The sequence below is a fragment of the Cupressus sempervirens genome, chromosome 5 (assembly GCF_028749045.1).
Source record: "Cupressus sempervirens isolate cs-2001-9-10 chromosome 5, ASM2874904v1, whole genome shotgun sequence".
Taxonomy (NCBI): Eukaryota; Viridiplantae; Streptophyta; class Pinopsida; order Cupressales; family Cupressaceae; genus Cupressus; species Cupressus sempervirens.
Genome location: NC_143122.1, coordinates 507,593,644 through 507,615,511, shown reverse-complemented (window position 1 = coordinate 507,615,511; position 21,868 = coordinate 507,593,644). Strand labels below are relative to the sequence as shown.

Genomic DNA, 21,868 nt, shown 5'->3' with positions numbered 1-21,868 from the left:
TAAATGTATAGTCCCATGTATCTAAACTAAAATATAAATAAAGAACTTAATTATGTAGTCCATGTGTACACAGTTCTCTAACAAAACATGTATTATGTTGGATGGTTTTCATCTTCAATCTCTTAAGTTCTATGTAGACCACTTCCAAATTTATTATTAACCATGATGCCAAGTTTATTTCATTTCTTTATTTATTGCTTGCAATATGAAAATTACAATGTTTTACGTTTAGAATGATGAAACATTCTTCACTATGTATTTTTTTGAATTAAACATCTGGTTGTATATTTCTTCATCTTTACATTGTATTACTTCAAATCATACACTACATAAGAATTGTTTAATAAATTTGTAAATATAATTTTGAACTTCTATATTTATAATCAAATACAATTATCCTGTATAGTATATTAATTTATAAGTTTCTTGTAAAAAAAAGCTAAATCAAGATTGTAAATGAAAAATAAATTATTACTATTTTTTTTAAAGATTCAAAACTTTAAATAATTATTTTTTATATTAATTTTTGTAAGCACATTGGGAGAAGATAGGTATCTAAATGTTGCATCTACGAAAACATAGAAGATTTAGCAAAATGCAGATAGATTTGATATGTGATGCAAGCAACCAAATTTATAATGGTCCAATTATAAATCAGCCTATTGTACAAATTATAGCTGTTTCTAGACTTGGCAGAGGCGAAGAGTGCAACAAACGCTATAAAGTAGACATATCGGATGGAAACACAAGCAAACAACAACCTTGCTTGTGCAGTCTAACCATCATGTAACAGGTGGAGACATTTGTGAAGGAGTAATCATTCAAATGATGAAGTATACCTCTTCCAAAAGAAGTAAATTGAGGTGTGTAAAAGAGTTGGACACAAATTATGTAATAATCTCTAGCTTTTTAGTTACTTGGTAGGTTGTTGAAGTGATATAAAGATCTAAACATGCACAACTTTTGTAGGTGGATTATAATCGTTGAGCTTAAAGTTAGAAGTGTGCAACAAGAGATCATTGGTCAACCAATATGTATCAGGATCGGACAAGGACACCTTGGTGAAGACAACACAGATGCAACTTTGGCCACAACAAGAAGTCCAAGAAAGGGGAAATTAGTAATGCCACCAACAACCAAGAAAATTGTGTTTGGTTTGAACCCTATCCAAAGTGAAGCAAACTTGTCAGCACCGATCACACCCATAAAGCAGCTAAACCCATTCCAAATGAGGTGGACCATTGAGGCTCGAGTAATGACGAAGAGAGAAATTCACCGATACAGTGGGCAAAAGAGACCTGGTCAGGTCTCTAGCTACGACATAATAGATGGAGAAGGTGGTGAAACACGAGTCACCTGTTTCAATGAGGTTGTTAATGCCCACTATCAAAAGATCCATGTAGGACAAGTATATACAATGTCAAGAGGGACTATAAAAGATGCAAATCGAACTTACAACAAACTTAACAGTGGGCCTGAGATCTTGTTATCAATTGAATCTAGAATCATACCTTTCAGTGATGATCCCTCTATTCCTACACAACAATATTGCTACACACCTATTGCTGAAGTTGCATAAAGGAGCAATAATTTGATAATAAATGTGGTAGGATATGTGACACATGTGAGTTCAACATCTACAATAAGGAGGAGAGGTGAAACGACGGTCCTTCGTCAAACCATATAGATGATCGATATGTTAGAAATCTGTTGACATATCATTATGGGGACCGATAGCACAAAGGGAATAGAAGTATCAACAACAAGAACCACTAGTGCTTGCCCTAACAGGCGCTAGGGTTTGTGAATATAATGGGAGAACTTTGAGCATGACAAGAGGCCATATGTTGGTAATAGACCCATGTACAAAAGAGACATCAAAATTGAAGTCTTGGTACAAAGAAACTGGATGTGCCAAAATAACTTCTACAATAAGGTTCACTCGTGCACCTGTGCTCCCTACAAGAATGTCCATCGCAGACATTTGTAAAAAACCTCAAAATGTAACAGATCTCATATAATGCACGGTATATGCCACTTTATTGTATGTAAACTAGATAGTTTTTGTTATCTAGCATGTCCGATTAAGATAGGAGGGAACCAATGTAGAAAGGGTTTGGTTAAAGATGAAGGAGAAAATTTGGTGTGTCCGAAGTGTAAAGTAATAGTTGTTGAGTACAATTATAGATATATACTTCAGATTAAAATACAAGATTGCACTAATGATATGTGGGCAATGGCATTTGACAAGGGACCAACAAAACTAATGGGAATGTCAACAAAAGAGCTACTATACTCTTTACATTTTGCAAAAGATGTAGAATAGGATGTCGAACAAGTTATAAAAGATAAAATCAATAGGCAATACCTGTTCACGTTAGCATGCAAACTAGAGAGATCGACAATGCGGATCGAATAAAAGTAGTTGTCATAGGATCAAAAGAAATGGACTATGACAAAGAATGCAAAATTTTGATTAGTGAGATTGATGAAATTAGCGACAGTGAGAATACTGAAGAGTGAAATGCAAAGACAAATTGACCCCAAAAGAATAGAATAAAAGAAATGGGTCTCAATGTAAAATTTTTTGTTTTTGGTAGATGTAATATTGTCTATCCACCCTACTAAATTAATACCTGAAAACACATACCCATACATATTGTAAACGGACAGATATGAAAAAACATGTATATGTACCTTTTTTGGACAAAAATAAATGAAATGTACTTAATTATTGCTAGAAAGTGTTTTATTAAACAATGTCATCATTGAATGATATTTGGTACCTAAAAGTGTTATCTTCGATTAAGGTTTTGAAATATGGTAGAGCAAGAACGTAATACTTCTAATGTTTAATGATTTGTACAGATGGACAATGGAAGTAGAGTTATCCAAATGTAGACTTTGCTTCATGAAATAGCACTACATGAAAGTTGACGGAAAAGTAGGGAATACTATGCATGTCACAGAGCAGAAATAACGACTTGTAGACGCATCAGAAAGTTAAGCCAAGAACAAAATGGCCCAAACAAAGTGGAAGCACAGCGATTACAACAATGCAAAGCCACTTAGAAATGTTGTGCCCATCGTAGCGAACAAGCAAATGTGCGAACACCAAATCCAAGTAATGATCGGGAAACATACATATATCTACAAACACCACCGGAACAACAAGACATTGCACACACAGAAGATAACAAGAAGATTTTGAATACACAAGAGCCCTAAAGAAATTTCACCAAAAGATAGATGTATTATCAAACTTAAGAAACTGCAGTATATGCAAGGAATGTTATGTGGCCATGCTTGTCCAGACATCGAACTTTGCCCAAATTATCAAGAGATCTTCTACCGAAAATGGTGTACATCAATTCTCAACAATTAATAAGTTGGACCCGGTAGACCAACGTGAGGTACTAAAGAGATTAACACAAGTGGAGGAAATGCTAATTGCAAAAGTAAATCTAGTAGGACAAGTAACACAATTTTTTAGGCCAACGCAAATACAGAGTACGTACAATAAGCTTTGCACGAAACATTAGAAATATTATGAGGGGGCTCCCACAAAGAGTACATGAGTTGGATGTTCTCATAGTTAAGAGAATGCATACAGAAGGCCACTACTATGATTGCTATACGAGCAAGAGCCATGTTAGGAATGCACTACTATATAAAATTAGGCATGATCCATACTACAATGATGTTAGTCTAGATGAAAATTGTTTAGCTGAATTGCTTGATGGAAGAACATATTTTTCCAACATGTTCAACACCATTGAATTAGAAGAAGACACAATACTATTAGAAGATGGAATGGATGTTGACGAAGATCCAAATGAAGTGAGCACGACTTTCACATCATCCTTTGTGTCTAAATTGCCAAATAGTTGTCATGAGCTAGAAATCACAAAACACACACTAGATGATACTCTTTTTATAATTGTAACTCCTAACTTGCAAGATATAAGGCTTCATGTTTTTTTGACTCACTGTTCGGGCCCATCTTCCTTGTATACATACTTTGGAAGAAAATAAAGACTCCGTAGCTGCCTTGTAAATCTACAACTCTAAAGGAATGAGGTCTCTTATTGCATTTGGAGGCATCATCCTTTCAATACATGTAAGTAGGCCCTCCATAACTTCTTTGTTTACTCTGTATAATTTTTCAATTTTATGCATAGAGTAAACAGAGATTCAATCAAAACATGAATAGACAATAATTCAGCATTAATTAATCGCACATAACATGGGAAGAATGATCATATTTTATTCCATTTGATGTCTTTACAAAAGGTAATTGGTTCTTGGGGTTACTCTCACATATATAAAGTACTTGGTGTTTGATTGAGGATAACAACCACCAGTTCCTGTAGTTGCATGAGAAACCACTTATATTTACAACTCCAAAGTAACCCAAAACAGAAAGTGTTATTACTGAGGGCAATACTCCCAAACATGAAGTATTGTTGCTGATGACTAAACAGTGACTAACATCAACTCCCCAAAAAGAAGTCATCTTCTAGATGAAAAATCAAAACAAAACGGCTAATGTACCACCTAACAAAACTATCGAGAAGAAAGATGAGAAGACGTCCTTTGATTGGTGGAGGAGATTAATCGAGGAAGCTATTGTTGGAGGAACCTAAGGTCATGCTCAACTATCATCTGCTTCTTGCTTGCCACTCTCATCAATCTAAGAGCATCCATCAAGTCCTTTGCAGGTTCCAATTCTCATTTAGTGATTGGCAATTGATCCTCTTCCTAGCTCTTGCTACTTTCTCTTCAGCTAGTTCATTCTCTAAAGTATTGGTAGCCTTTTAGTGCTCTATGAATCTCGCCTAAATGGTTGCCTTCTGTCCTAGTACCAATGCAGTCTTCTACTTTTCGTGCGGACAACCTTGCCTTTTGGAGTTGAAAGAATGTCTCACATAATGCTTTCTCTATGTTGTATAGGGTGCTTATCATATTGGCCTACAACTTTGGGATATGTGGTCTACCCCACTCCTCCATCATCTCTACAGTCTTCATAAGGGGCCATCCTCGAGTTGTTTGTTGCTCTGTAAATTCTTGCTCGCAATCCCCTTGCATGATCTTGAGGAGTCTCTTTGCCTATGTTGTGATGCGTCCTATTTCCTACCGTTTAGTGAAGTCTTCCACCTCATGTGTTGTTGCAACCATTCCTTCTAGCTTTGCTAGATATCGTTGGATGGATGTGAGGGTACCGTGTTTGTTAGTTTTGAAGATCCATATTAGATCCTCCTCCTGAGTGGCATCTGACTTCAAGTCTCCTGTCCCCTTGCCTCCTGTAGTGAGATATTGCCTTGTTGAGTGCTCCTCTATCTTAGTGACCTCCCTTGTACTATTAGTAGTGCTTCCTTTGTTTTTTCTTAAACTCAAGCCTTTCGTGTACTAAAACCATCCACAATGTGGGTGATGCAAGTGGGATATCACCAACCCTCATCTCAAACTTGTCCAGGACACTGTCCGTCTTAGTGTCCTTATCCACGCCCTTAGGCTATTGCACTATGTCCCTGTCTGGAGTGTCTTCTCCATCTAGAGCTCTTGTATCCCCCTATAGTGGTGTGATATCTCCCTCTTCTATATCCCTATCTGCCCCTTCGATTGTGGCCCCTAGAACTTCGGCCTTAGGTGTCGTATCCTATGTTGTGGGGATCAATCCTTCAACCATAGGGACTGAGCTCTCCACCATAGGGACCACAATTGTCATGAGGGTAACATTCCCAAGAGCAAGTGCTATCACCAATCCTTAGTGTGACTTGCTCGATTCCTTGTAAGGTCACAAGGCGAAGAGTAGTGGAGTTTGAGATTCCTCAACAATTGTCTACGATTGTTACCATTTGTCTCTTAGCTCCTTGATACAAAGAGATCTCATCACGAATGCTTCTCCTCTCTTCTCTTTGCTCTCATAGTACGTCCTCTTCTATTTTTTTTTGGCAGAAGCAGGTTGACATTTGTTTGTGTCAAGCTTTTCTCCCTCCCTTTAGTTCCTCTCCCCGTATTGTTGTAGTATCCATTTTCGATGTTCCATTTGTTTTTCCTCTTGTTCTTGTAGCTCAATTAGGTCACATGCCAACAATCTTGGATTACTCCCAAGGAGATTGCACACAACTATCTACACTGTGAGTTTGTCTTGAATTATTCTGTTAGGGACCACTCTCTCCCAAGTTGTGCTTTGCACATATTGGTTACCTGAAACTTCCCACTTATGCAGTAGGTCTTTTGTCACTTGATCCTCTCAAGTTTCTTCCTTATAGTCTTCCTCTTACTATCATCTACTAGAGCAATAAACTTGTCAATAAGATAGTAGTGAGCTCTAGAACACTAATTTATTTTACCCGATTGTGATCTATACATTACTTTTTTGGATTGGTCAAAATGGTTCTCACAATTTTTGTGTACGCATTATTCTTCTCACGGGGAACTTACTACCTTTGACTACTAAATTTGTTCTCCTCAGTGATTCTTGTCTTTGATGTAGGCTTTAGTCCTTTGTAGCATTTGGCTTCAAATAGAAATGCCATAGCTGTAGAATAAAGCAAAAATGGTGAAAAATGCTTGAGAGATGAATGAATGGTCATTGAATGATTGAATATATGCTTTATTTCTTGAAATAATGGTTTAGACACTATTTAGATATTGAAAAATAAAAAAATAAAAAAATGTCATGCAGGGCTTGTTTTTGAGCACCCATGGTCTTGGATGCTTGTGGATTCCTCTGGATTCTGCCTAGATTCTATTTAGGCATATGGAAGGAATCAATATCCGGAAGGAATCATAATCAGAATTGCACTGGATTTAGCATCCAGGGCTAAACGCAAGGGGCTAGTAATGTAGTTACTAATGGCTAAGGAGCCGGTAAGTTAGTTACTAATGGCCAAGTTGTGACTAACACTCTCAATTAGTCTGTGAAGTTATCAAAGAAGTTAAACCTTGGGTTGTGAAAGTAGCCTGCTGCATCAATGGGTTGGTGGAGTTAATTGTTCCACCTTTAATCAACGATGTCCCATATAGGGGCAAATAAGCTTGCATATTGGAATTGTGTGGGATAGCCTCTTTTGCTCTATCTAGTACCTCATAAATATAATCCTGACACATTTTTCGTGCCATCCACCAATTGCAAGTCCATCACCAACAGCTCAGTCACCTGCAAAGTACAAAGTAGAAACAAATTTAAATTGCAACTTTTGATAAAACAAACTACTTTTAATGTTCAAATAAAAAAGAAAGGATTCAATTTGAGAACTATATTAAATTTGATTTTAACAAAGGATTCAATCTATAAATTAAATCAAGTTGAAGTCATTTTGAAAATCTCTAATGCAATATTTGCAAATTCATCATCAAAAAGTCATTTTTATAATCTTTTCTTCATCAACCTTCTTTTAGTAAGTTGAATGTACCCATGGTTGACATACAAACATCTATCTCAAGGGAATTGATAAAGTAGTAGTAATGCTTTGCAACATTAGAGAATTAGTTGCAAACCTTGTAGTTCCTGATTGCACAAAGTTTTTTATTCTTGGTGTTTATTCGAATCAATTGAAGAATATTTGGGTGAATATATATATATATATAGAGAGAGAGAGAGAGAGAGAGAGAGAGAGAGAGAGAGAGAGAGAGATTGTTCAGGTTCATGATCTATGAATCAATCAAAACTGACCATACCAAGATTGCATATATCATTTTAATATTCTGTACAGGATGGGTTTTTTTCCAATTTTTTTCTTCTGTACTGGTAACGTTACCTAATTTTTCTGAAATGAGGGGATGGCAGGGTCCATTTTTTATTCATCCCCATATTCTTGAAATGTTTCCAGTGGGGGAGGTGGTAAAAAACATAAGGGATGCATCCCTGGGTTACACATTTTTAATCTGAACATCAATCCATCAAGTGAATGTATCTCTCTATAAGTTTTGGTACTTCTGGAGATTTTTTATGTAGCATTAGTAATGTTAATGTTGACTCTGCAGCATAATTAATCCTTCAGCAGTGTATTAATTCCGTTAGCATTATATCTTTTAAATGATTTGTTAAGATAATAATTTATTCAAAATTTATAAGTTGAAAATATATAAGATATACAAAAAAAAAGTGTTAGAAGTAATAAAAAAACATGTTATTAAATTATTTTCTAATTTATATATTACAAATTAATTTTATATAATTTTAAAAAATTTAAAAATTATATTTAAATCTTTTTTAGTTATTATATATACATATAATATATATATATATATATATATATATATATATACATATATATATACATATACATATATATATATACATATACATATATATACATATATATATACATATATATATATATGTATATATATACACATATATATATGTATATATATATGTATATATATCCATTTATTATTGGCAACTTCTGGATATTACGTTTCTCGTCACGTTGCCGCTGCGGTCTGGTTTCTTGTTTCTCGTTTCTGGTAGCATAGCTTATTTGGCATTTGAAATTGAATTACCATCTGTAAAATCCTAAATATATTTTTTCCAGAAAATGATACAATTGCTTCCTTTTATTGACCAAACTCAATTCATCACATAGTGAAATATTTCAGGATCAATTACGTATCTCTACTGCCAGAAAACATAAGAAAGGTTATTCAGTACACCTGTGGTATAATGAAAATACAGAGGTTTGTTGCCTATCACATGTTCTGAAAATGTCCTGTGTGATTACAGACCTAGTGTACTGGACAATTTGACCTTTGCTACTCTGTCATATGGAAGGTGTCCTTATGTGAAAACATATTATTTGTGTGAAGTGCCGGGAGATAAATATTTATGCATACTCTAGAGTCCCAATCTGAAGATTAATATTTATGTAGAGTGCCAATCTGGAAGGCATGTCAATTCACACAGAATATGACCTGTGTTCTGCATTGTGTGTATCAAGCAAGGCATTAAGATGTACATCCCCTCCTTTGGCCACCTTTGTTGTCATGTCAAATCTCAATCACGCTTATGATAAATGAAGTAGCCGGAACTCATGTAAACTGCATTATTGATGCCAATGACAAATGGTGACTGTGGCAGATTATCATCGTCCAGGGTGTTTGTGTCTCAGAGACGCTGGAAGTAATCAGAGATGGAAGTCGATGATTGAACTAGTCAGAGATAGAAATCTGTTGTGCGTCTTAGGAGATAGCTGGCTGCAACTGCATTCCTGTAATAGACAGCAATTAACTAAGCTCTCAACTGCACTTGGACCAATGACATCATTGATGAAAACGCTCTTCCTCAGTCGCAGTTCCAAGATTTAATTTGCAGTCAAATTTGACTTTCCCAATGATTCATTCCTTTCCCAATGCTGTCTATGAAATGGTTTCTTTTTCCCGTAGCATAACTTCCCCATTATTTATTGGAAATTAATATGTTTTTATGATGTAATCTTTAATAAATTGAAGTCATTGTTAATTGATTTTATATACTACTTTATTACTAATTCAATTTTAATTTTAATAAAACTTTGACGAAACTAATATTGATTAATTTAAATACAAATATTCTTTGATGAGAATTTTTGGGGACATTACACTATCTTAATATCTATCACTTGTGTTTTCAATTCTGTATATCTTTTTCCGAGCAAACATAACACGCACACGGTGGAGTATTAATCAGCTGCACTGATCCCAGGTTTTATTTACCTACACAAATTGGCTATATAAGAAATAACTATTGAACGCAGCAGCGAGGGAGCTACTGAAGTCTGATTGTCATACATCTTAGCATAGACCTGACATAGGCTGAGATGTTTCCAAAGGACACTAAGTGGCAATCACTTTGCAACATCTGTAAGAACATAATGACTGGTACTTCAAGTCTTTTGATTACCCATTGGTGTTTATCGGATCTATGTGAAGATGGTCTGTGCTAGTTATATACAGTTTCAAGTTTAATCTTGTGCATGTGTCTATGTAAACCATTTTATGTGAAGAGAGTCTGTGCTAGTGCCTTGTGCATTTGTCTAGGTAAACCATTTTTACAACTCTATCATCTTTATTGTAACTTGTGATTTTCTTCCTTCCTTTTCCTTGGTACACATTCATAACTATATACATCTCATTTGTTTGGGTGATTAGATGCACATGTAGTAGACCCTCTTTCCCTATTGATGCTGACCTATTGTGCTTAACTGAGTGAAAAGGATATAGATGCCACAACAATTTTGTGCTAAAATGTTTGCACTTGATCTCATGTAGGGAAACTACAATTTCAAATTATAGGTGGCCTACATATATGTGGGTGTGATATAAGGTTGTTGATTGGTTGGGAAGTTGGTTGAGTACCTTGTGTTGGTATGTTTGCCGTTGCGCCAAAAGCTCAAGCTATCAATGAATGTCACAAACAAGAGACTTACCCAGATCCACGAGAGGTGGTTAAGCCATGTTGCGAACCCCGAAAGAGGTGCTGACCACCAAGTCAACAATCTCCCCCTCAGCACTGAGGGTTCCGCACCAACAGAATGAAGGAGACCTCTTGAGATTTGAACCCGTGAACTTGGCTCTAATACCAATTGTTGGTATGTTCGCTGTCAAAGACTTACCCAGATCCACGAGAGGCGGTTAAGCCATGTCGTGAACCCCAAAAGAGGTGCTGACCACCAAGTCAAGACCTTGTGCTACCCAATCCATATGGATTGTAGGCATTGAGTACAAATAACAAGAAATTTCTAACAATTATGTGCAATAGTTGCAATCAATTTCCACGGAAAAGTTGCTGAACGTTTTGCATATCATGTTTAGCATGTATATGAATACACATTCTCTCTATCCTCTTTTCAAATTATTGATTAGTTCGATTCCAGAGAGGAGAAAGTGGTTCTAGTAAATGATTGATTTTTCTTGTGAATTTCTTTATTTAATGAGCCATGCAATACAATTATAAAGAAACATCGTTATTAGGTTGTCCTTTGCCACCAATCAAGCAATACTACAATAACCATTTAGCTTATTGTACTCGGAATAAAGTAACTATTGTGTTTAATACTTGTTATAACTAGTGGGGCGAGTGGGTTAGAAGGTGAGGGAATGTGTCGGTTGGTTTCCAACCAACCGACCCTTCTATAAAGTACTTGGAACATTGTCAATGTACTCATGTTTTTTGGTATTAATAAAAGAAACCATTTCCTCGCCTACTGTATTGTGGTATTCCTGGTACATTCTATGGTTTTACTTATGTGTATCTTAATTGTGTTATTTTGTATGATTGGTATATCTCTATGAACTTGAGTGATATTTCCACTCTATATTTTTTGTGTTGTTGCCTAAGTCCATACTTGGAGGTTGGCAGGATAGAGTAATGGGAAGGGCCTTTGTACCACTCATCCAAGTAACAAATAGTGACAGAAAGAGGAGGAAATAACCAGGGAAGATTAGTTGTCATGTGATTTGGTGATGGCTTGTGAAGTTCGGTCGATTAGTACGTACGAAAGGAAGCCCATGAGAGAACAGTCCTTGAAGGTATAGTATGCAATGAACTTCCAGTACCACTAGTGGTGTATGATCTCCTTGGGAGAGATTCCTCGCCTATTAACAAGCAATTTGTTACAAGTAAAAGAGAGACATTAAAATTGGTTCGTGCCCTTGATTCCAAACATATATCTAAGAAGGTACAAGGAAAAGAAACTAAGGAAGAAATCACCTTGAGGACACTACGTCTCCAGCTGCAGTAGGAGTCGTAACTTGAGGGGAGGACAAGGGGGGATTCCACGGGAATCCAAGAAGGGTTGATCGAGCATACAATCAAAGGTATAGCAAATTTGGTCATCTTGGAGACACCAGCAAGGAAGTTGCGATATAGAAATCTAGAGACGCCTACGGGGAAAGATCTTCGATAGGAGCAAAGTCAACAAGTAGAGGATAATTTAGTTCCTCCTCGAGAGCGAACTTCTAGCCAGGAGAAGGTGTTCCATCGGGAGGAAGTGTTGAAGGAAGTGTTCCATTGGGAGGAGGTGTTCCATTAGGAGGAAGTGTTGGAAGAAGTGTTCCCACAGGAGGGAAAAAAAGCCTTACATAATGACAATAGATAAACAAAAATTACCAAGATTCACAAGGGATGGCTTGGAGGACCTTGCTCGCCATTGTAAAACATGTATAACAATATGGCAAGTGAACCAAGAAAATGATGCCGCAAAATGACTAAAAGCTTTCCCGACAACACTAAGGGGTATTGCCATTAATGTATACTGATTTGGAGGCAACAAAGAAAAACGCATGGGATAATATCCACACAACCTTCAAGGAAGAATTCAGATTCTTGAGGATGATGATGAAATAGTAACATAGATTTATAACACGACAAGGGATGAGTGAATCCATCAAAGCCTACAACAGAAGAATGAAAGAGTTGATAGGGAAATTAGACAAGCAACCGGCAGATGGACTAAAGAAACGATTGTTTGTTGAAGGATTAATGCTGTCCCTCAGGAAAAAGATGAAGATAGTCCCACCATCAACCTTTGGGGATGCATGTACCCGTGCCATGGACTTAGAAAGTGAGAGTAAAACTTCCAAGCCAAGAAGGCATGGAAGCGCGAGTGAAAGTTCTGAGGAGAGCGAAGAAGAATCCAAAACAATTCAAGCCCTGAGAAAAGACTTGAGGCAATTGATGAAGGAAGTGGTAGGGAGTAAAGAAGAAAAGAAAGAAGGGAGAGAACTTTAGTGTATTGAGTGTGAAAAAGAAGGCCATACAAAAGGAGCATGCCTGAAGAAAGCATTTTGTGAGATTTGTCAGGTACTAGGGCACACAATTAAAGATTGCCCCTACAATTTAAAAAACAAAGAGCGCTCAAGTATTCTTGACCCAAGGGGGGCAATCCACACTTCGTCGAAGAACACATACAGAAGCCTCATCAGGAGGATATAAAAATAACAGTAGAGGAAGTAATAATAATAGCAACAATAGCAACAATAACAACACACCACAATGTCCACTCTAGTATGATTCCAAGGGGAGGCCAATGATTCAATGTAGGAGATGCAATGAATGGGGACATTTTGCATGAGAGTGTCAAAGCGATGGTGAACAAAATGGAGAAATGCTCTATAAATGTTGTGGGCTAGGCAATCACGAGGATGCAAATTGCCTAAGATAGAAGGGGGTAAATATGCTAGACATTGAAGATCAAGAAGGCAAAATTCTTGCAGTCACTAGGATGCAAGCCAAAAAATTAGCCTATCCAAATGCCACTACAGAGAACGAAAGATTTCGGGAAGCAAAGAAAGACATTCAAGATAGCACAGGAGAGGAAGGCAAGACAAAGTTGGAAAAGCTTACTTCCAGTAGGGGTGTAACAAATATTGTGCGACAAGTATTGGAAACTACTATCTTAGTAAAAATAGGTGATTTATTAGAAACATTACCCTAATTGCTAGTAGTACTAACACATGCGGCAAATCCGAAAGGAATAACCTCAAAGAAAGAGGAGAGAGAAGTATGGATGGTAGACAATACCTTGTTCACCATAGGAATAGGAAGAACACCAATGGTAGTAGAGATGGAGATACTAGGGTACAAGCTCTGAAATACTATATTGTTGATGGAGTTTCCAGTGTAAATGTTTTATCAAAAGAAACATGGAAGGAAATAGGGAAACCCACACTTTGGTCACCGACATTTCAACTAGTGGGAACCGACCAACATGGAATCAAGAGTATAGGAACACTCATGGGATAGAAAGTCAGTCGGTACGGAACAATTTTTTCTGGGTTTTGTGGTTATTAGTTTAGAGAAGAAAGGGTATGATGCTTTATTAGGTAGGGGATGGTTGGTCACAACAAAAGCTACCCATAACTGGAAACGCAACACGCTATCTATTGAGACTGAAGGAAAAAAATACGTCATAGATCTCAGGAACCAGTCAATAAGTTAGGACTTGGCATCAGACTCTGAAGGAGAAAACTATGAAGGGATGGAACTAGATGAGGAAGGGTTGCTCAGACTAAGGGAATACTCAGATGACGACACAAGTTCCCTTAATGGATTATTCCACTAGCAAATGGGAGACTTTGAAGTTTTCCATGCAGAATGTAATATGTTGCAAATACAAGGATCTCAGTTGGAAGGAAAGGGGCAAGGATCTTAGTTGGAAGGAAAGGGGTGTAAAAAGAATGGGGCAATAAAGTTATCTACTCTAGATAATGAACCTATCAGAGACCTAGTAAATGGGTCTAAAATATATGAAGAAATAAATTGGCAAGCAACTATTTTATAAGTACGAAAGAGGAAAAGAAACAAGTACGAAAAGAAAAAAAAGACGAAAGAGAAAATGTTAAACCTAGTTAATATAAAGAGAGAGTTATAAACCATACTTGCCATAGCAGTGGAGGAAGCACCAACCGTACATCCTATACGAGTAGAGGAAGGAAGAACTGTACGGAAGTCCGTACAACAGGAGGAAAGAGTAGGACGAAGGCGTACGAGAGGGTTACTGTATGGAGGAAGAAGGGAGTGCAAATATTTGTATGACAGCTATCCGTATGGCAGTGACAGGTATCTGTATGACAGAGGAGGACATCCGTATGACAACAATAGGCATTCGTATTGAAGACATCCTTATGACAGATAGTAGCACGTGGGATTTTTGTCCAATAGGTGATAGGGAAGTTTGGAAGGCATCCATACCTAAGGCATCATCTGTATGAGAAGAAGGGTAACATCTGTACGAGAGGAAGAGGTAACATCCATATGTGAGGAGTTCGTACAACGGTAGGAGGCATTACAGGCGGTCGTACCTATCAATTCTAAGACAGAAGAAGGGTTGTACTACTCACGATTAGTCCGTACTACATTTTCACACTTGAAAGTTTGTTGCAAGCAGTCACATCACAAGAACGATTGGTATAGTTGGTATAGGTGGCATATACAAACAGTTAAAGAGATCTGGGAATTGACACATCAACACACAATGGTGAAATTAAGCATTAGAAATCTGAGTAGAGGAAACATTATTGACTCTAAAAAGAAGAAACCTTCAACATCGAAAGCAAAGGAGGTAAGGAAGATGACAAAAAGCAAAGGGAAAGTGACATAGAAAATGACAATCACAGCTAAGAATATTACATTTGAAAGTGTGATGGGAAGCGAGTGCAGGACTTGATGAGAAAAGTAGAAGCAGGTCATTTTCTAAAGAAGGTGTTATGCATAACATAGGTAGATAAAATCATTTTCATGCCGATTTTTGAATTAAAAGAGTTTGAACCTATGCTACGGCAACAAGTGACAGTTTCTTATTCAACAGAAGAAATAAGTAGGGTTTTTGGAATCCCCCATAGAGGGCAGGAATTGGAAAAAACCCTATGACTGTAGAAGACAAGAAGAAGTGGTTAAAACTAATGTGCTGGAAAGATCTTACAAGTCCGGAATGGGAAGGAATTTTGAAGAGCAACAGGGCTCTCAAGAAGATTTTCATTGTAAATGATGAATGGGGATGAATTGTAGATTTGGTAAAAAACAAGCTCACAGCGGGCAGCCACACTTCCCACATTGCCCTTTTGATGTTGCCTGTACTGGATGGTCTCTATAAAGGACAGGCATATTATTGGGCTCAATTTCTTTTTGGCAGATCTCGAGAATTCATGGAGCTGAAACACAAAGCCTTTTACATGCCTCATCATGCCGTGGCCTCATTCTTAAAAGCAGTACGCACTCAGGTGAGCAGTGAGCATCGAGGGACACTGGGACCCGCTAATAGAGTGGAGCCCTACAAGCCTACTATGACATACTGGCTCCATATGGATACCATGTGTGTAGGTTCTCACAATGGCAGCGAACCAAAGAAAAAGAAACCCAAACAAGCAGTGGTGATCAAAGAAGAAGAAGAGGATGCAGAAAGTTAAGAAGAGGAGGGCAGTGATACGGATTCATCTTTATCAGACTCACAGGAGGCGGAGATCCACCTGAGTCATCTACAAGGGATTCCGTAGGAGGCCACTTTTTTATCACCTACAGAGGGGTCACTTCCAACTGGAGTATTAGAACCTCCTGAGATTTACCACAACATGCCTAGTGATCCCAACAGAATTGATGCAACAAATGATTCCAATCCAAATCAGTCAGGAGTCTAGGAAGCCATAGGTGGCAGGCAACAAATTCCGACATGGGGGGCTTCTAGAATATCACTCGTAAAGATGGCGCCACTTGTCTTTCTGGAACAACACTCCTATACTAAAGTCATAGATTTGAGGTACCAAACAAAGTGTGCTTATAAAGTAAGATTGCAAACACCTCTAGTGCCAGAAGTAGTACATCTAGTTGCTCTCGTAGTACAGCTAGTAAGAGTAGTGGATCAACAGCCTAGGGAAATCCACACTCAAGAAAGTATGATACCTGTGGCTATGGCAGACACGGTCTTTGAGGAGACTGACAGGTTACTTGAGGAAGAAGGCATGGTGTCTTCCCCCCCTACAAGGAGTTGCTAAGGAATAGGTAGAGATACAAAGTGAGTGTGGGGAACTTCCAAACACAACTTCTTTTGCTGCCAAGGCAAAATTGTTTCTATCTGAGTTGCATGCCATGGAGCATTCTACTAGGGAGCTCATGTAGTAGGCTAGGTCTCAAAATTTGGAAGTTGTCATAACAGTAGTAGAAGCATTGGCCACATTTATGGAGAATGGTTGCCATGCAGATTGGGGACTCTTAGCATAGGGTGGATATTTAGAGGAAGACATGGCCACTACGTGGACAAGCCGTTCTATCAGTTCCTGTTGGCCAGAACACTTGCCACCTCTCTTGGAAGCCCTTGCAGCTATGGATTTGCCTTTCGGGGAACCTTCTTGGAACTTCAATAGGAAAAATGCCATGCTAAGGCATGGGGACTGGAAAGGCAGAATCTTCAAGACAAGTGGGAAGCAAAAAAAGTTACCATGTAGGATGCTTGGAAAATAGAGAAAGCTGAATTGGAAAGCAAGATCGCTACAATAGAAACCAAAAAGATGGACGTTTTAAGGGTGCTGCAAAGTGTTCAGACAAAAGAAAAAATAGCTGAATGGGACTTGCAACGACTACGGGGAACGCCAAGCATAGGGATGTCTTCCCATCCTTCTTCTTGAAGTCACAATTTGTTTTTGCTGTTTTCATGTTCAACAGTCATCTGAAAGATGACTTCTCTTTTTTGGGGGGATAGATGTAGTCGGAATAAAGTCACTATTGTATTTGGTACTTGTTATCATAGATTAAAATATCGCTATTTTATTGCCGAGAAGTATACTTCTCGCAAGAAGTTTCTGGCAGCGAGAAAACTCTAGTTTTTATCACCACATTAGGGCTTCAAGAATTTCAACTTATCACCGCGAGAAGTTGGTTAGAAGTCAGTGATATATTGCCAATTTCTCGCGATAACTTAGTGTTTTCTCATGGGTCGTGTCCAGTGTATACCTGTGGTTTAAAAAATGCCATTTCATTGTTTCATTTGTTGCGTTTGGTGTCTTGGGTGGAGGAGAAGGGTTTTGGAGCAGCACTTAGGTGTTTGGCATTGATTTATAGTGATTTCCAGTGGATTAGGAGCAGACTCAAAGCTCTTTCCAACAAAATCTGGATCCATAAGTAAGTTTCTCAATTTTTTTTCTTTTGAGTTAAACTTATTTTTGTCTTCCCAGACTTGCATATCTTGCATCATACTTGCATTTGTAATGTTCTCTAATACATTTTACGATTTTAGAGTGAGCACAGTGATAGTGAGGATGAGGATGATGAGGAGTCCTTGCTAGGGTCAACACTAGCATCACCACAGACGACTGCTACGGCTAGAGCTGCTAGACCCCCTCCCTCTCCCATAGTTTTTACTAGAACTACTGGGATGGGGAAGGAGAAGATGTAGAATAGTTTCATATTGAACTTGACATTTGTATTTGCTTATATTTTGACAAAGACAATTCGGGGTTTACTATTTGTAGCTTGTTTCAAAGTTTAGAGTCTATAGACTATGACTACATCGGCATTCCACATGAGGATGCGATTTTGTTACTTATTGCATTTATATAGATCTAGATCAGCTTGTTTGGTTTGTTTACTCATTTATTGACTCAATACATGCATCTACTTATTGAATTTTGTGGAAAAAATGCATTTTTAATTAAATTAAAGTCATTTTAAATTTTTTTGATATTTTTCCGAGAAGTTGCCGATTTCTCTCCGATATTTGTCGAGAAATTTTTTGTTTGACCTCGCCGAGAAGTGGCAGAGAATGAGAAGTTGAACTATGCAGTTGTTATAGCTTGTTGGGTGGGTTAGTTAAAAGGTGACTGAATACCCTTCTAGAAAGTACTTGGAACATTGTCAATGTACTCATGTTTTTTGGTATTAATAAAAGAAACCATTTCCTCGCCTAGTGTATTGTGGTATTCTTGGTACATTCTATGGTTTTACTTATGTATATCTTAATTGTGTTATTTTTTTATGATTGGTATATCTCTATGAACTTGAGTGATATTTCCACTCTACACTTATTCATGAATCAAAGACACATTTTGTTAATAGAACTAGTTTGCCTACCATTATACTTCCAGATTGGTTAGTTATATACTTTAGAGTCTTTAATCACCATACTTGAAAGTATTTTGATCTAGCACAAAGATTGACATTTGTTCATGTTGTTTGCTTCCACCAAAATTTAGTTAAATCAGCTAGATCTGAATTTACATCATCAAATTTTTATGATGGATAGTCAGCATTTCTTGTTGATCCATCTTGCGGGTATATAATGTTGACTATCTTTTAGAGCGTAATGAACTCTATTAATAGGCTTTTGTCAGAACTACTGTATTAAATTTATCTTGCTAATGGAAGTTGCTGAACATAGCTGTAAAAATTGCAGGTGTACTTTCTGCTCTTGACACATCTTCATCAAGACTATATCTTGATGCTCGCTGTGTGGCATATCAAAAACCAATGATTGATGGAGGCAAACATGGTACCAGAGGTAGTGTGCAGGTATGCCACTCTCTTGGACAGGTCAATGGAAATTCTATTCATGATGCATAAAGAGGTTTTTGGACATGAAAGTACAAGTTGTGTGCTTGTATACATAAGCATTCTTGGTTAGTTGATTATAATAGATGTAAATAGTTTTGAAAAAGTTCATGACATTGAGTATATATTAGATGACCAGCCTGCCTGTTCCATGAATTGTCATAAAGATACTTTTGAGCTGCCTTTAAGGATGCTTCTTATCCATGGTTTGGATTGTTTAGTAAAGATTGTTTGTATATGCATTGTCAAACTTATTATGTATTGCCATGTTTTGCAGGTATTTGTTCCTTTTTGCTCGGAAATGTATGCTTCCACAAGGGATCCTCCAGAACACAGGGAGACCCCTATATGTACAATTAAGAACTTTCCGTATGCAAGTGAACATGCTCTACAGTGGGCTGTTGAGTTATTTGAGAACCTTTTCAAGCAGCGACCGGATGATGTAAATGCTTATCTTTCTAATAGAGATTTCCAGGAGTCACTGAAAATGTCAACTACACCTGCCAGGTACCAGATCCTTGAAATGTTGAGGGATGCTCTTGTCAAATACAAACCATTGAGGTATGATGTTCTGCATGTGTATACTGATATTGTATATTAATATTAGAATCTTTATAATTCAACTGCTACTATCACTGTGATTCTGTTTACTGGTTATTCAAGATTAAGGACAAAGTGCTATTTTGGAGGACCATGATAATTGATTTAGTATTTTGAGTTAAAACAATACTTTTGTTCACTTTAGTATTTTGAGCTTAAACAATAATTTTATTCAGCTTTCTTGATTCTCGCTACATCAATGTTCGAAGAAGGTGATTCATCACTGGGTTAGTACAGTTGTGCTTGAGTGATTAGTGGACTCCATGTTTGCAATAAATGGAGAAATTTTATTCCTTGAAATTCTACATACGCTAGATGGAAAATGTAATTTTAATATGTAGGGTGATGGTATGTATCTTACCTACTTTTTATTGTCTTTGTTAATAGAAACATTGTGCACTGTACCCTTTTGCTTTATTCTCTTGTTTATAACTTCTGTTATATCTCTAGCAGCCTAACATAGATTCAACCTGTAATTTTCTTTCTTTTTTGGTATTATTTCTTCATACACCTCTCTACTTAGCTTTTGGCAGTTAATTTTATATTATTCCTATTCTCATGCTTTTTCTCTGCTTGCTGCATTACATCTGGCTTTTTAAACAGCAGGACTGTGTAAGCATGCAATTTTAAAACTGCTTTAAGATATTCAATGTTTTTGACGTATTAAAAAAACAAAAGTTTTCCAGAAGATTTTATTATTGAATATGTTGTTTATTAATATTTCTTTAAGTTCATTGTAAACTCTTATAGCATTTCAAAAAAAAAAAAAAAAAAAAAAAAATATCCCTCCTGGCAGGCTAAGGAAAGCAACGATAGTTACGTCTCACTTATGCCAGTGTCAATCTCTGTTCGCTCTCTTGCATTTCCTAGTTAAGTAGTAGCAAACAAACTAGTACTGTAATGTTTGTATCTGTAAAGAAACTTTTGCAATGGTTACCAACATCAACCGACATCAATTAGCTTAATTATTGATCACCTATTGGGCATTGCCGCACAGACACACAATATTATGTTTCCTGAGATGATTTGTTTGCTTAGACTCTTCTTCTTTCAAATTTATTATTGTTCTGTCTATTTGGATCTTATTAATTGTTTTTTTGAAACTTACTGAATTTATCCTCCTGCCTTTTATCGAGCACGAGGGGCTTAGGCGACTTTTCCATTTTTGTCAAAAGTTTTTTTGCATTCTTGTTATTTATCAGTTCTCTTCACATCTACATATTGCTAGAGGGGCTCAAGAGGCTTTTCCATTTTTTTGTGAAAATATTATAGTTCTTTCCATAAATGTTAATTATCAGTTCTCTTCACATCTACATATATATTATCCTGTCATCCTTTATGGCTAGGAACCTGAAATGTGCTGTAGTCACTGTCTTTTCCTTTTGAACTTGAAGCTTCTCATTTACAGAAGTCAATTTTATTTTTTTTATTTTCCAGTTTTCAAAGTGGTATAAACCTCCTTCAAGACAAACTATTGTGATGCACGATTTGTAACTTTCATGAAAGGAATTTCATTTCTTTCTATTCTAATTCGTTTTTTAAAAGCTAAGATGAGTTTCCCTAGATTCTTTGTCTGGGGAGTTTTTATTAGATAAAGGAGCAATTTACTTTCACCTCACCCTGCCTCTTTTTAAGAAAAAGATCATTTTAAAAAACAGTAGAGAAAAATTACTTAAGGAAAACTTTGATCCAATATTCAGATCTTAAAATATGGCTGGAAAGTAGAAAACAGTTTCCTATTTCCTGTGAGGGTAAAGGGATTGTTTATTATCCAAGAGCTAGTTTCCCTCTTGTTACAAGCAAGAGATAGCTAATTCTACAGCAACTGAGACATGAGCTTCTGTATCTAGACTCTATGCATTTATTAGTCAATAATTAATCATTTCTGACTTCTGCATCATATAACACATTGTTGGGGATGGACATACCAGGTTTTAGAGCTGATGTGACCTTTGTACTAGGCTCTCACTCCAATGTTACATCATGGGTTATAATTATCTTTTTAACCAATTGAGAAAAAGTTCCAAATGATTATTTTCGTCCATTATATCCTACATGTTTATCTTCTTATTGGAGAAAGTTTTATTCCTTGCTCAAACCAGTCACACCTTTTTCTTAGAAGAACCAGAGTATAATTTGTATTCTAAAGCTATGATAAGGCTTGTAAATGTTCTCAACATACAAGAGATCAGGTGATGGAGTTTCTCATTTCGTCTCTTTTACCCTGTCGAAGGGCGGCAAACA

The 21,868-nt window shown here is 36.8% G+C and overlaps 1 protein-coding gene across 2 annotated transcripts in view; it reads left to right on the top strand.

The window, feature by feature from the left end:
* LOC149556938 (uncharacterized) overlaps window positions 1-21,868 on the top strand; it is a 264,534-nt gene that overhangs the window by 57,779 nt on the left and 184,887 nt on the right. The window contains exons 4-5 of one of the 2 annotated variants that reach the window (XM_089831574.1): window positions 18,870-18,985; window positions 19,302-19,585. In XM_089831574.1, the coding sequence (XP_089687700.1) occupies window positions 18,870-18,985; window positions 19,302-19,585 (400 nt within the window). Of the gene's footprint in view, window positions 1-18,854; window positions 18,986-19,301; window positions 19,586-21,868 lie in introns of both variants that reach the window. The other variant, XM_089831573.1, reaches the window with a different exon arrangement.